The sequence below is a fragment of the Peromyscus maniculatus genome, chromosome 20 (genome assembly GCF_049852395.1).
Source record: "Peromyscus maniculatus bairdii isolate BWxNUB_F1_BW_parent chromosome 20, HU_Pman_BW_mat_3.1, whole genome shotgun sequence".
In the NCBI taxonomy this organism is placed as follows: Eukaryota; Metazoa; Chordata; class Mammalia; order Rodentia; family Cricetidae; genus Peromyscus; species Peromyscus maniculatus.
In genome coordinates, this window is record NC_134871.1 from 15559741 (window position 1) to 15574892 (window position 15152).

Consider the following 15152-nt stretch of genomic DNA (forward strand, 5'->3'; position numbering starts at 1 on the left):
GATGAAGGCATCCTATTTAGGTCTGAGTGTCCCCAAATCTCTCACTCTCTGTACATCTTCCACTTGTGGATCTCTGTGTTAATTCCCATCTGCTGCAAGAGGAAGCTTCTCTGATGATGGATGAGCAAGGCACTGATCTATGGGTATAGCAGACTGTTGTTGTAAGTCTTTTGTATCGCTATGTTCTTTTAGCAGAGCAGTAAAATTTGGTTTTTCCAAGGTCCATGCCTATCTAAGTCTCAGGTTCTAGGTCACCTAGGCAGTATCAGATATCTCACAGAGTGATCTTAAGTCCAATCAGAGTGGTTGATTACTCCTACAACATCTGTACCTCTAGCACACCAGCATATCTTGCAGGCAAGTAACTATGTAAATTACAGCTGGATTGTTAGTTACTGTTCTTGTCTGCTAGGAAGCAGAGTAACTTACAGTACTCTGAACACTGGTAAGTAAGACTGAAGTCTCTATGTAGGCAGCAAACTCACTTCTCAATGTTCAATGAAATATGTAAGAGCTGTCTTCAGTAATTGCATGTTACAGTCAACTTGTGGAGAGTAACCAATAGTCTTTGCTGTAGCCTGGGATGTTTGGTTGTTTCCATGGAAACCCAAATGAACACTTATTAAAATATTTCTCAGACATTTCTATTTATTACATATTGAATATCCCCTCTCTCTCTCTATATATATATATATATATATGTATATATATATATATATATTTTCTCTCTCCTCTCTCTTTCTATATATATATATATTTCATTTTTAATTGTGTTTTTAATAGGCATTTTTGACTATTTTTGTTGGTGATATTGTTCTTTATATATCCTGTATCTTAATTTTCTGTTAGATATATAGTTGGCAAAAATTCTCTCCTACTCATGGGCATCCCCTTCACATGATTGATTGTTTTCTTACCTGGACTCTGGAGACATTGCAGCTCTCAGAGGATCTCAGAAATTTAACATTTTGGGCATGAAAATATTTTTGAGCATTTTTTCTTGCAGTACTGAGTTGTTAGTTTTAGGGCCAGAGAATACACATTCACTATGTTCTACCATAAAATCTGTTTCTGGATTATACATTCTAGTATATTAAGAACCCATTTAAAACAGCAAAGAACCTCAGCAATTTTAAAGTATATTGATGAGTGTAGAGCCAGAGTGAATCTATCGCTCTGTTATTGGAAGTTGGACAGAGTTTTCAATGTATATGAGGAAGAGTAGCTAATATGGAAGTTCCATGTAGAATTGAAGAATTATTTCAATAGTCATACTGATGTTAACATTTACTGGATAAGACATATACGCTCAATGGAAATAACACGTGTGTCTCTCTCTTCATTCTAAGTCTTTAAAAGATTTTAATTCAACTTCAGTTTTATATCTATTTTATAAATGAGAAAACCAATGCACAGATTTTTTTTGAAAATTTAATTTATTATTGTTTGAAAATTTTATAATTGTATAGTGTATCTTTTTCATATCTATCCTCTATTTCTTCCCTCCAATTATTCCTGGTCTCCACACCAACACAAATTCCTCCCAAATTTATGTCTTCTTTATTTTTACAAACCCAATCAAGAATACTTATATATGCATGGATATGGGGTCATGCACTATCCATGGGCGACATGTAAGTAGCCAGCAACACTGAAAACTGACTCTCTTTCTGCTGACAGCCATCAAATATCAGTCATTCTTCGGGTGGTGATTGGACTCCAAGAACCTCTCCTCTGCCATCCTACAATTTTTAACTAGCTTGGTATTTAAGGGTGTATAAATTTATAATTCTCTCTTTTTCTTTTTTTATTAAGAAATTTTTTATTCATTTTATATACCAATCACAGATCCCCCTCTTCCATCCTCCCACCTCTGCAGCCTTCCCCCACCAACCTACCCCCCCATTCCCTCCTCCAACAAGGTAAGGCCTCCCATGGGGAGTCATCTGACCTGTGGGGCATTTACCCACCAACCCCACAGCTCACCAGAGTTTTCTTGAGTGTGAGCAGCAGGAAATATTAGATAGAAGGATTTATTGTGGAGAATATTGCAGAAATAAACAGATAGAAAATAAAGGATAGCCTCGAGAGGGCCTGGAACCTTTTTCAATGGCCCCGACTGTCTCTGCCCCAGAGTATTTATAGAGATGCCAAAGGGTGGAGCAAAAGACCTCATCCCCCAGCACAGCCAAGTGAAGACCATCTCAGATACCTGCACTCAGGCCCATGGTCCTAATCATCCTCTATGCAGACATGCTGGGTAAAGCCACGAGGAACTTGAAAATGGGCTCCCACACTGACCTCTCTTTTTCTTTAAATTATGTTGAACTTAGACATTCAACAAGTGTTTATTAGTTATTTACTGACTGTTTTGTGCTCCATGTCAGTTACACACTCAAAAGGTAAAAGTTCGTAGTATTACCAAAAGTCTCTTTTATTTGATGCTGTATTGAGTGCATAAAAATGGATTTTAAGCCAACGGATTATGAAAGTTGCCAGAGGGAGAATAAAGATGTGAAACTGAGAATGGCCTATGACACTGTGATATAATATGATCAGTGAGGAGATCATCTCTATTTAAGACAAATTATAACACATAGTAAAATAAGTTAAATGTTAGCAACATAGAAGTACTGTTATTTCGAACACACAAAGCTTAGATACTTTTTTTTTAATCAATACTTACTTGCCAATTGTTTTAGAACTTTATGACTGTGTGATAGAGGAGTCTGTGGTAAGAGGTAGGTTGTTTGTGGCAGGAGGCAGCTTTTTGATAACTTATCTTTTAATAAAACAAAAATGTTGCTTAGTATTTAAGGAGAGTATAACTATCTATGTGGATGATATACTGGACTACTCCTGTGGTTCTTGGAATTCAAATGTTCTCAAGAACTGTTTGTAGCTAAAAATACCTGCTGGTTCATAGTTTGGACTAGATTCTTTACCAGTCTCACTCAGTATCTGCTCTTGTCCATTTCCGCTGTGGTCATTGTTATTTTTATTCCTATTGTAATGGAGTTTTTGTTAAAGTTAATGATTTTTATATGGTCTCAAATTAAAGTAATTATAGTTTGAAAATATGGCCCACACACTCTTGTTTGTTTTTTCCCCAGCTCAGTCCTGTTTTTCCTCTTTCTGCTCCCAGAACTTTTACACACAATCACCATACTTTCTGTTCTATGTTTATGTATGTTGTCTTCTCTGGGAGGTTTATTCTTCCCTGTGTCCTCCTTCTTCCAAACATAAACACACACACACACACACACACACACACACACACACACACACACACTCACACACACAGAGAGACACACACACATGCACACACACACATATGCACATACATATGCACACACACACACACACACGCACAACATACCACTACCACCATCACACATACCTCTTGCTTCAACTATTCTAATTCTACTGGTTAACTATTTGATTCTAGTCTTTCTCATCCATTATCAATGTACGTATGAGGAATAGTAATAGTACCTTTTTCAGATGCACTTCTCACATCTATCATCACATATGACACGCAGTAGGAACCTAATATAAACTTACTTGATGAACAACCTTATGAACCATGATAGTTATTGTACAAAAGGTAAAGATTTGCCAAATGCTCCCATAGAAGCTATTTATGAAGCAAGAACAAATATGAAAGACTAAGGATGGAAGAGTACAAGATTGTGAAAAACTTATTACTCAATATGATGGTGACAAATTTTTGGCTAGCAAAGCTTCTTCCTTCAATGAATATATGGTAAAGCATTGTATGTCAAATCAAAAGATTCCTGGAGGACTCATAGGAATTAAATCAATATTTCAAAACAGGACCCGGGGAAAATAAAAGTAATTAGCATGTCCAATCTCAGACTATAAACTTAAAATATTGACATTTGCTGTGTATTCGTTGTAACCAAGAATAGGGAAATGAGGAAAATAACTCCAATACTTGTTTATTTTTCTGCAATTGTAGAAGGAAATGTGTCTAGTGTGAACAAACTAAATTCCTTCTTTGCTTTTTGTGTGTGGAACTGTGTAGTGTGTGTAAATGCATGCTAGTGAGTATGTATGTGTGAGAAAAATAGAATGAGAGAAGGGGGAGGCAGGAAGATGGAGAGGGAGGGGTGACATTTACATGTGTGAGTATGTATGTAGAAGCCTGAAGTTGATGTTGGGTGTTCTGCTTAATCTCATTCTATGTGATTTGTTGAGCAAAGTCTGTGGCTGTATCCAGACTTCACCAATCCCAGCTAACTGGTTGACCAGATATCTCTCTGTCCAGCTTGGATGTAGGTTCGGGGAATCAGAGCTCTTTTCTTCATGCTTGAGGAGCAAGGGCTTTGAATATCATCTAGATTATTATCAACAGTTTAGTGATGTATATGACAGATACAAAACATAAACAGCATACTGAATTCCCATTAATAATATGGATATTTAGTTTCATGGAATTTCTGGAATAACAATAATAGTACCATGAACTAGGGGGATTAAAGCAACACATAGGTCTTCTTCTCCCCTTCTTCAGTCTTTGACAGAATCTTGTCCTAAGTTGATGCTGGCCTAGAACTTGTGATCTTTTCATTGTAGTCTCACAAATGGTTCTGGTGTAAGTGTACAGGTGTATGACACATCATCTGACTAGAATTTTATTTTTATGCCTACATTTCTGACTCTTTTTTTTCTTTCCTCCCCCTCCTGTTTTTCCTCATCCCTTCTCATCACTTACCTTCCATTCTTCTTCCTCCCTTTATCTCTACCCCCCATCTTCCTTCCCTTGTTTTTCCTAAAGACAAGCAGGCAAAGTTTCTTTTTTTGTGTGTTTTTGAGTTTTTTTATTTTGTATTACAATAATTCTCCCTTCTCTTTCATAGCTGCAAACATTCTCATATACTCCTCCTAGCTTTCCTTCAAGTTGATAGTCTCTGTTTTCAAAATCAATATCACATGCAAATATAAATTTGTATATACATATACTCCTAAATATAACCTGTTGAGTTGATGTAGTTAAATTCACTGATGCAGAAAAGTAACTCTCTGAAGTAGGAAGAGGACTCAAACGTGAGCTATTGTGTTCAAACAGTTTCATGCCTTCCCTGAAGGTTGTATGAGACCCCATCTTTCTCCTACCTTCTAATGATCAGACAGTCGTCATTGTATTGCATTCTCAGCTTTTATGTGAATCACTACAATCTCTTCATGACAAAGCATGGCCATGACTCAGCATCTTATTATTTCTTTTTACAAGGATATGTCACTTAATTAAAAATTTACCCTAATTCAATATCAGTGGAGCCTAACTAGTTATATCTACAGTGTGAAATGAAGTTACTGTAGATATAACTAGTTAAGAAATTTCTTCAGATTCCAAGGATGACACTAGTTTAAAGGACACTATTCATCCTGGCATAGCAGGTATGATATGGTACATATCTATCTACACTGAGAAGTTGGCAGAAAAAACTTCAAATCTAGAGTTATTTTAAGAAGCAGACATCCAGAAACTGAGCAGGAAAGAACTTTGTAAACTTCATATTATTTGCTAATTTTCAGTGTTTTGTTTTAATGTCAGGGAGAAACAGATGAAACTGATTTCTTCTGCTCTTCCCAACTCTAATTTCTTAGTTGGAACTCCACAGTCTATCCTTAAAGAGCTTTCCAGGCAGATCTACTTAGTTTCCACATAAGAAACTTTCTAACCCACAGTTGCCTCTTTTTTATCCTTATTTTTTTTTTATTTTAAAATCTGGGAGACATGTTAGAAAAGGATAATTGTTTATTTAGAGACTCTGCATCTTCAGAAAACCTCCAACCTGTCATTTATTTTGCTCATATTCATGGCGTTACAGACAGTGACAGGGTAATTACCAGGTTGTATAAAAGGCGGTTCAACAATTATCTTCCCTCAGGTGAGTCTACCTGGAGACCTAAATAATGAACAGTTTGACAAGTATATGGATATTAATTCATTTCAAAACTAGCCACGATTATATGTACTACACATAAAACATGATTTTGTGATTTTAATTTTACACTGTAATAGAGAAAGACATTGAGGATCATAGAAGAGATGATTAGCTTGTTGTAGATTTTGAAGTTGAAACCTAAAGTTAGAAAAGAAATGAAGCCAAAGGAATTAGTGAAATCACCGAGAGGGAGGTAGGAAAACTTTATGCAAAAAGAATTTTGTTGAGAGGCAGAGGAAGGTGGATATTTATGAGTTTGAGGCCAGCATGGTCTACAAAGCAAGTTCCAGGATAGCCAGCTCTGTTATACAGAGAAAACCTGTCTCAAAAAAGACATAAAAAAAAAAAAAAAAAAAAAAAACAATGACAAACAAACAAACACCTCACAAAACAGAAATTTTGTTCAGAATTCACATCCATAAATCAGGTAAAAGTGTTATTGTTTCTATTAAAGTGGTAAGAACATTGTTCTGGAGACCCTACCTGGCCTCATTGTTATCCCTTTGCTTCTTGGGTTGTGGCCTATGAAATTGATGGTAACTGGAAACAGAAGAGAGCAAAGCAGACTTTAGCTCACAGCATCCATTTGAAGTTGTACAAACATGGTCTTCACAGATAATAATTTACAACTTCTGGTCTATTGCACACTAAAACTGAATAAGGAAGCTAATTCTCATCATGTTCCACAAGTGACAGAAACCACAACTAATACATGAACACAAATGTGCCATACTGCCTTAAAACAATGAAATAATTCAATATTACCACAATAATTAAAGATAAAATCACAAAGGTAAGCAAAATCAGGTTTACGTGGCATTTCCAAATTTTTCCATTTTCTGGGTTGATCTCTCTTCTGCTGTACATTCAAATGAATTTTCCTAGCTATAGACTAGTGTTTCTCTATGTATCATTATTTGTCTATGTTTCAAATTCTCTTCACTATTTTCTTACAGTTACCTCTTATTTTTAGAACCAGTCCCTATAAAATCTATATTTAGGAAAGCACTTTTCAAAATTTCTAGTAATTTTTCAGTAAACTTAAAAAAATCTGAATATGTTTTTCTATCATGGACTTTCTTGTCAACAAATTGTTTTGTTTTATTCTTTAGTAATGTATCTTTTCTGTGTAGGTTGTGTTTTACTCCAAAACAAAACAAAACAAAAACAAAACAAAACAAAACAAAACAAAACAAAACAAAACAAACAAAACAAAACAAAAAACCAGCTGGGCAGTGGTAGCGCACACCTTTTAATCCCAGTACCCGGGAGTCAGAGGCAGGCAGGTCTCTGTGAGTTTGAGGCCAGCCTGGGCTAAAGAGTGAGTTCCAGGAAAGGCACAAAGCTAAACAGAGAAACCCTGTCTCGAAGAACCAAAAGAAAAAAAAAAAACCCAATCAAAGAATTATTTTATAAATAGGTTAAAGTAGAAGCAGAAAGAATTTTACAGTTCAGGCAACAATTTGCAGAAGCTAATCCATCATTCTCTATTGGTTCATCACTCTCTCTCTCTATTTATATATTTTAAAATTCCTCTTTTGGTCCTTACTAACCTGGAAATTGACTAGCCAATGAACCTTTTATAGATGGCTTTTGGTTAGATGATATGATAGGGAATCAGCCAGAATCTATCACTAAAATTTGTGTGCAAGTTTTCTTATTTTTTTGTCCCCAAATCTGTAATGTCTTCTGTGTGTTGTAACCCATTAGAACTGGAAAAATATTAAGTGTTCTCAGCATTTATTCTAAAAATTTCCTCTTACAGGAGTTTTCCTTAACCGGTCTAGTTGATGTTCTTCAGTGTTCCAGTAATACTCTTACAATAGGTGAAATAGTGAAGATGTTGTCTTAGAAATAAGAGGAAATTAACATGTTCTCATTATTCCATATACTTTGGCATGTTGTTTAAATTAGTATGTTTTTTATGTTGTGTTCTTTTTATATACCCATCTTGTCAGTTTACATAGCAAAATTTAACACATCTTAAAAAAAACACCACATTCATTTGCCTCAGGTACAAATCAGTTTCCTAAATGAACAACAATTTAGCATGTTTATAAAAATTCCCAGAGAAAATAAAACTTTAATAAAATATAGTGGTATTATTGATTTTAAGTATCATTTTGAGTTGATTTCTATGAGGTTTGGATTTAGAAACATTTTTGATGGTCTTTAAATGATACCAAATACCAGTTTAAACCATAAGCATGACTTTTAAAAGCAATGGTGATAATTGGAAACTATATTCTTCACACACGTATCTCACGTGTACACTAATGTCCCAGGATAAGTTCATATTCCAGAGTTAGATGAAGTAGGTTCGCACTGAGCTCAGCCACACAACAGCTGTGTGATTTGTAGACATTTTCACCTCCTTTTGATAGTTTTCTCTTTGGTCAAATGGAAATCATTATAGATCTAGTTACATAGATATAAGATTTTTTTTTGTGATGGTCAATTGAAATGCTATTAGCAAAGTACTTATAATATTGCCTAAAACGTCCCATAAACTGAGCTGTTATTTGATGTCAGTCACTTTCCTAAGTGCAAAGAATTCTATGATGAACCTTCAGGCTAGAAAAGCATTGAACAAATAAAGACACAAACACATATTTCTAAAATATGATCATTCTAAGAAAAAAATGACAAGGTGTTACAAACCATGTAACATGAATGAGGGAGCAGAAATGCAGTGTAAGACACAAAACTATTCTAATAACTAAAGAAGTAATTGTTTTCTCCTCTATTGTCATCTTGTTTTTAAATGAGTAATTGGAACTTTACAAATGAAAATACATTTAATTCTTCCAAAAATTTTGCATAATTTTTGATATGTGTGTGTATACATGGAGTTTCTCCAAAAGGAATAAACAAATATTGTTTATTTTTCTAGCCTACCAACTAAGAGTGTGCCAGCCTCCACCACCTGTACCTAATGCAGAAATTTTGACAGAAGATGATGAATTTGAAATAGGTAAAAGTCTTTAAAACCATTTTCAAAGAATACCCTTATAGCAGAACTATCTTTCTTAAAAAGAAAAGGGAACATGCACAATTGCAGCAGCCTGTGGGTTGATGGGGTTTGTTGAGATTATGAAGGAGAAAAAAGAATCCAAAGAAGAACAGAAACAGTAAACAGGACCTATGAACGCTGTGTGTCAAGGGCATATTGGATATGTGTTGTAATCTTGAAGAAATGCCATGAACTATACCTAGGTAATAAACAACAGCATGGCAATCTTCTAACAATTAGACACATTCTGAAGGATTATACTCATGTCAACAAAATAAATGCCTTGTGGCAATTGCTTCTATGTAGCTGGCATCCCTCATCAAAAATGGATCGGTAGCTTACTCCTTCCTTCATTTGTGGTTGATCAGCACTATCAATCCTTGTTTCTTCAATGTTTAAAGTAACCCATACTTACAATTGATGGTATTTTTGCACTGATTAAAAATGTATAAACGAAAGTAAGTCTGTTTCTAAAATGAAAGCAGCTATTCAGCTAAACTTCGTAGCTTGTCTGAAGTTCTCTTTTCTTTTCTTTTTTTTAACAGGTGATATTATCAGGTATCAGTGTCTTCCAGGATTTACACTGGTTGGAAATGCAATTCTGACCTGCAGACTTGGAGAACGACTGCAGATGGATGGAGCACCTCCAGTTTGTCAAGGTTTAGATGTTTTGCAATTATTTGCTAATTTACTTTTTGAGAGGAGATCTTGCTATATAGTTCAGGATGGCCTCAGACTTGAGTTCCACCTGCCTCTGCATCCTGAATACTGGGATTACACACACTGCAACATATAACTTGTAGTTATTAACTTCTTAAACATTTATTTTGTGTTTAAGCAGAAAAGACAAATTTTCAAAGAAAATACATGTCATTACAGTGTTGAATACTTGCCTGATAATATGATTCTGAGGTATATAATCCCTATGGGGTATTTTTAATTCAATTATTTCTCAGATGTGCCAATTAAAAAAATCTTTTATTCTTCTGAGATTTAAATATTTTTAATTAGCCTGAAGTCAGTTAAACTATGTGAAGTATTTTTGCTCTCTGAGGTATGAATAAGGGTAAAGAAGAAGGATAAAACCAAACCAAACCAAACCAAACCAAACCAAACCAAACCAAACCAAAACACCAAATAAAGACTGAGGTGATAATTCTTTTTATTTGGAAAAATATAATTCTAATCTAGCCATATAACCCTTTATTTATTACATATTAAGAATGAGAAGATGGGCCGGGCGGTGGTGGCGCATGCCTTTAATCCCAGCACTTGGGAGGCAGAGCCAGGTGGATCTCTGTGAGTTCGAGGCCAGCCTGGGCTACCAAGTGAGCTCCAGGAAAGGCGCAAAGCTACGCAGAGAAACCCTGTCTTGAAAATCCAAAAAAAAAAAAAAAAATGAGAAGATGGAGGATTCAACACACACACACACACACACACACACACACACCAAAAATCAAAGCAAAACAAAACAAAAAACAAACAACCTTTGATGGACTTTGCTATATAAGCATCACTATGTAAGGCCATGGCAGTCCTCCAAGTAACCACAACACCATGTTCAGAACACATTTCAGAAAGCTATAGAAAAATGATAAGTAAGTATTTCTGGGTCAGATACAGCTTGATGGAGACATATGTGACCCTAAGTTCAAAATGAGCAATGAAAGTTTTCATAGAAAAAGCTTAGAGAAAGGATTTTCTACTGTCCGTTGATCATGCAAAGAGACATATAAAAGAACTGGACAGGGATTTAAAGGGATTTACTATGTTACCAAGACAGCTAAAGGAGGAATTTGAAAGACTAATAAAATTAAGATGTTTAAGCATCGTTTACGGTTGATTTGTGCTGTCCATAATCTAACTCATAGTACCTGAGTATAACTGGTAGCCAATTTGAACAAAATTAAACATTTTATTATGCCACATTAGAGCTTCTTGGGTTACTTTCTTTATTGAATTTTTTATGACATATGGAAACCTGTTTCCTGAGTAGTATCATAATTGCTGACAGAAAACCTAAAACAAAAATAATGAGTCCAATGTGACTCATATCTGTATTCTCAACACATTGAAGGCTGACGCAAGAGGATTACCCAGAATTTATAAGCCAACCTAGGCTATATACTGAAGTAGAAGCCACTCTATATTACCAATTGAGACTGCCTCAAAATAACAGTAATGCATTGTTTATTATTCTAATCATGCAATATCTAGGAATTAGCATTTGCTTTTCTACCATATTGGAATCCTTATGAAATGATGAAGGATCTTCCAAGGAGTCTCTTAATGTAGCAGAAAGAAAGGCAGAGATAAACTTGTCACCCTGTGACAATGTCTTATGATCTCGGTCAAGGCTGCTAGAACCTCTTGATGTTTGTTGAGTATTCATTCTGAAGTCTAACTTATATCCACAATGTAGATGTCATTCATTCAACTCTTTCCTCCTTGGAAAACTTTTCTGTAACCATTTAGGATTATATAGGCCACATATTCATGAACAGATAAAAACAAATGGAAAAATAGGGTTTCTTCCTCTCTGGAGATAGTGCATGGGGAAATACTTCAGCAGGCATAAAAAATGTGAGGAGACAGAGCCACGGCATGATTGTTTTCCTACATCAAAACAGATAAGTTAAGTTTTAGACTCTTGCAAAGAGACTTTCTATGTTTGGATCACAATTCGATAATGCTTGATGAAAATAAACAAACTAATCTGGACAACCTTCGTATTTCATAGTCCATCTTTTCCCATGTTTTCAATGTCTCAGTTCTAAAACTGGATCTTTCTTTAGATTAATTACTATATATCTTATTCTGTCTGCTGTAGAAAATGCAAAATAAATTCAGTATTTAGTCACAGAACACTTGAGAGGGTCACTAAAAATTAATAGGTCATCCTTTAGAATAAGTCTATGGAGTTTCTTTATGAATACATTATCTGGTAAGGTATTAATGCAAAAAACTGTCTTACCTGTTTTATTTAAGTTAAGTTTCACAAACTTACTAAAGTGCTCATTCCTCTTAAAATTTCTAGAACACACCTAGACTGTTTTCATTCAATTATAAATTATTAGATATTTTCATTTTTCCAAAAGAGGAAGTATTACATTCCTATTCAACCCTCGGGCCCACTTAGACCTAGTAATAGTATGTTTATCACTACACTTTATAGTCACTTTCAAAAATCTGAAAACTAGTTCTGCCTCAATTTCTTTTCAAATATTTCAAGTTTTCCACAGTTAAAGAGTAGTTCTACATTCCTTAAGTTCATCATTTTTTCAATTCTTGTAGAATTTGGAAAATTAACTCAAAAATATTAAGTTGTCTAAAATATTAAACTGTACTGTAAAAATTATGACTATGTAAGTTGTTTATTTTAGTAAATTCTATCCATTATATTGGATGTTTTCAAGTATAGTTCATTTAAAGAAATTGTTAAGGTCATGACCTAATTATTTTTGATGAGTTTTAATATCAAATTATAGAAATTTATGCATGCTAGTTCAATTATGAAATGGTATGTGATTTATTTCCAATCTATCAGAATCTTAAAAATTTTGCATTCCACTGTTCTCTTGATCACTAAAGTGTCCTCAGTGAAAATACTGAAACTGTGGTGCAACCTAAAGTTAAAAACATTTAACAGTGTTATATACTGGAAGTTTTGTTATAGTCATATCCTTCATTTTAATAGAAAGTTTTGGTTTATACTAGCTTTAATCCTGTTTGATATGTATGGGTTTATTTATCATATTTATGCACAATATGATTCATAGTAAACAAGTCTACACTAAAATCTCTATGATCTTTTACTTAATTTTTTTAAATGACATCTTTGGAGTAAGAAAGGCCTAATCATTCAGCTATTCTCTGTTTTGAAACCTAAATTAAAATACTATTTGTTCTAATATACAAATGATATGAACCCAAGATTAAAATTCATTGTCTTTGGGTGGGCATAATAGAACGTGATTATATTCGTGATTATATTGTTTTGTTATTCTCAGTATGTCTTATATTGTAGAAGCAATATGATTTAATAATTTGTGCTTTTGTGGGCATGTAAGAGCTAACACCAAGAGCTTCAGGATAACTGGTGACTGGGAATGGTATAAAGTCCTTAGGGCTTACTCACTTTCCTGAGACCAGAAAGAACGGTGCATGATATAAGCCTTGAGAGAGTGGTTTTTATTACTGGACCATGCACCTGAGTGAGTGGAAAGTTTAGAATGAGAAGAAATTGAGTTGAAAGTATGGGACTGGCATATAGACAGAGTAAGAAGGAAAGGTATAAGAATACAGAAATAATTAGGGAAATGTGAAGAAGTAAAAGGAAATGAATGCATTATCTTTTATTTAATTATATGTTTCTCATAAAGAAGGCATTTTCAATGTAATGGAGAGAAGAAACAAATATTATAAATTTTTAGGTCTTCACATCGTATTTTAAGTAGCTCAATAAAAATGTTTAACACAAATTCTAGCTATTGTCTTCTTTGTGGTTAATGAGCATAAAACAAGTATTTGGTATTAAGAATACAGTCTTTGTTTATGTTTTAAAATCCTTGTAATGATGCCTTCTTTCACAGTGCTATGTCCTGCCAATGAATTTCGACTGGATTCTACAGGAGTCATATTGAGTCCTGGCTACCCTGACAGTTACCCAAATCTGCAAATGTGTGCATGGAGCATCTCTGTGGAAAAGGGCTATAATATCAGCATGTTTATAGAATTTTTCCAAACAGAAAAGGAATTTGATGTTCTTCAGGTGTATGATGGTAACCATGGGTTATATTTACTGGATATTCATAAATTTAGTCCAAATACTCTAGCTGTACATATGAATGTTCAGTACAAACAATTGCTATGTCACTTTTGTCTTATAGATATATTTGAATTAAATGGACTCTATTTAATATGAAGATTGTAGTTAGATTGATAATTTTTATGAATTATAGTTTAAAGAAACCATTAAAATGCTTAGTAAATTTATTTTGTATTAGGTTTCCCTTATTGATAAGGTACATCGATCGGGTTTTAAACCACTTTAATATTTCATACTATTTTAAGCATATAAACACAGGAAATAAACGGGGATATAATTATATATTTGTATCTATATTATATTATTTTCTCTCTAAAGGACCAAATATTCAGAGTCCAGTGCTTATTTCTCTCAGTGGAGATTATTCAGCTGCTTTTAATGTAACAAGCAATGGTCATGAAGTATTTCTTCAATGGTCCGCAGATCATGGCAATAACAAGAAAGGCTTCAGGATAAGATACATTGGTATGTGATGTTTAGAATTTTAGCATCTATCTCACCTCTGTCACTGTTGAAATTGTTAGTAAATAGTTAAAATGGGGAATAAGAAAGGCTCAGCATGGGACTGGAGAGATGACTCAGCAGTTAAGAGCACTGGTTTCTCTTCCAGAAGACCCAGGTTCATTCCCGGCATCCACATGGCAGTTTTCAACTGTCTATAACTCCAATTCCAGGGTATCTGACATGCTCACCCAGATATATATGCAGATATATGTGCAGGCAAAACACCAGTACTCGTTAAATTTAAATAAATAAATTTAAGACAGGCTCAGCAGTTAAGAGCATGTATTGATCTTTGAGGTATCTGTATTCTTTTCACAAGATGGCTCACAACTTTCTGCATCTCCACTTACAGGAGATCTGACACCCTCTATTGATCTCAATTTGCAGTAGGCATGCATTTAGTGCACATACACGCATGCAGACAAACACTTATACACAGAAAGTAATATAAACAGAGGAATCTAGATAATATTTAGTTCAATGTTAATAAGAATTACAGATCCTCCATTGTTGCTTTTTGAATGAATTAGGGTGCTCTTTCTGTACCTCAATTTCATTCTGTGATGAAATAATTTCACCTTCTCCTTTCATTAATTATCTACCACATTAAAGGCTTTTTGGGGAGGGTAGGGTGGGAAAGGTCTGAGTTATCTTTAAGAGGCTGGCCACTGGGATTTTGACCATTCCCCAATGAGTATATGCTCAATACAAATTCAACCTGGTATATTTTCTTTTCTTTTTGGGGAGGGCACAAAGATGGGAGGGTGGACCTGGGAGGAAAGGGAAGCAGGTGTGTTTGGGGTACATTGTATGAAATTCTCAAATAATCAGT

The 15152-nt window shown here is 34.4% G+C and overlaps 1 protein-coding gene across 3 annotated transcripts in view; it reads left to right on the top strand.

The window, feature by feature from the left end:
• The window catches only part of Csmd3 (CUB and Sushi multiple domains 3), a 1148052-nt gene that overhangs the window by 1047933 nt on the left and 84967 nt on the right, over positions 1–15152 (top strand). For all 3 annotated transcript variants that reach the window (XM_006993205.4, XM_042265493.2, XM_042265494.2), the window contains 4 exons: positions 8869–8949; positions 9534–9647; positions 13581–13769; positions 14135–14281. In XM_006993205.4, the coding sequence (XP_006993267.1) occupies positions 8869–8949; positions 9534–9647; positions 13581–13769; positions 14135–14281 (531 nt within the window). The remainder of the gene's footprint in view (positions 1–8868; positions 8950–9533; positions 9648–13580; positions 13770–14134; positions 14282–15152) is intronic.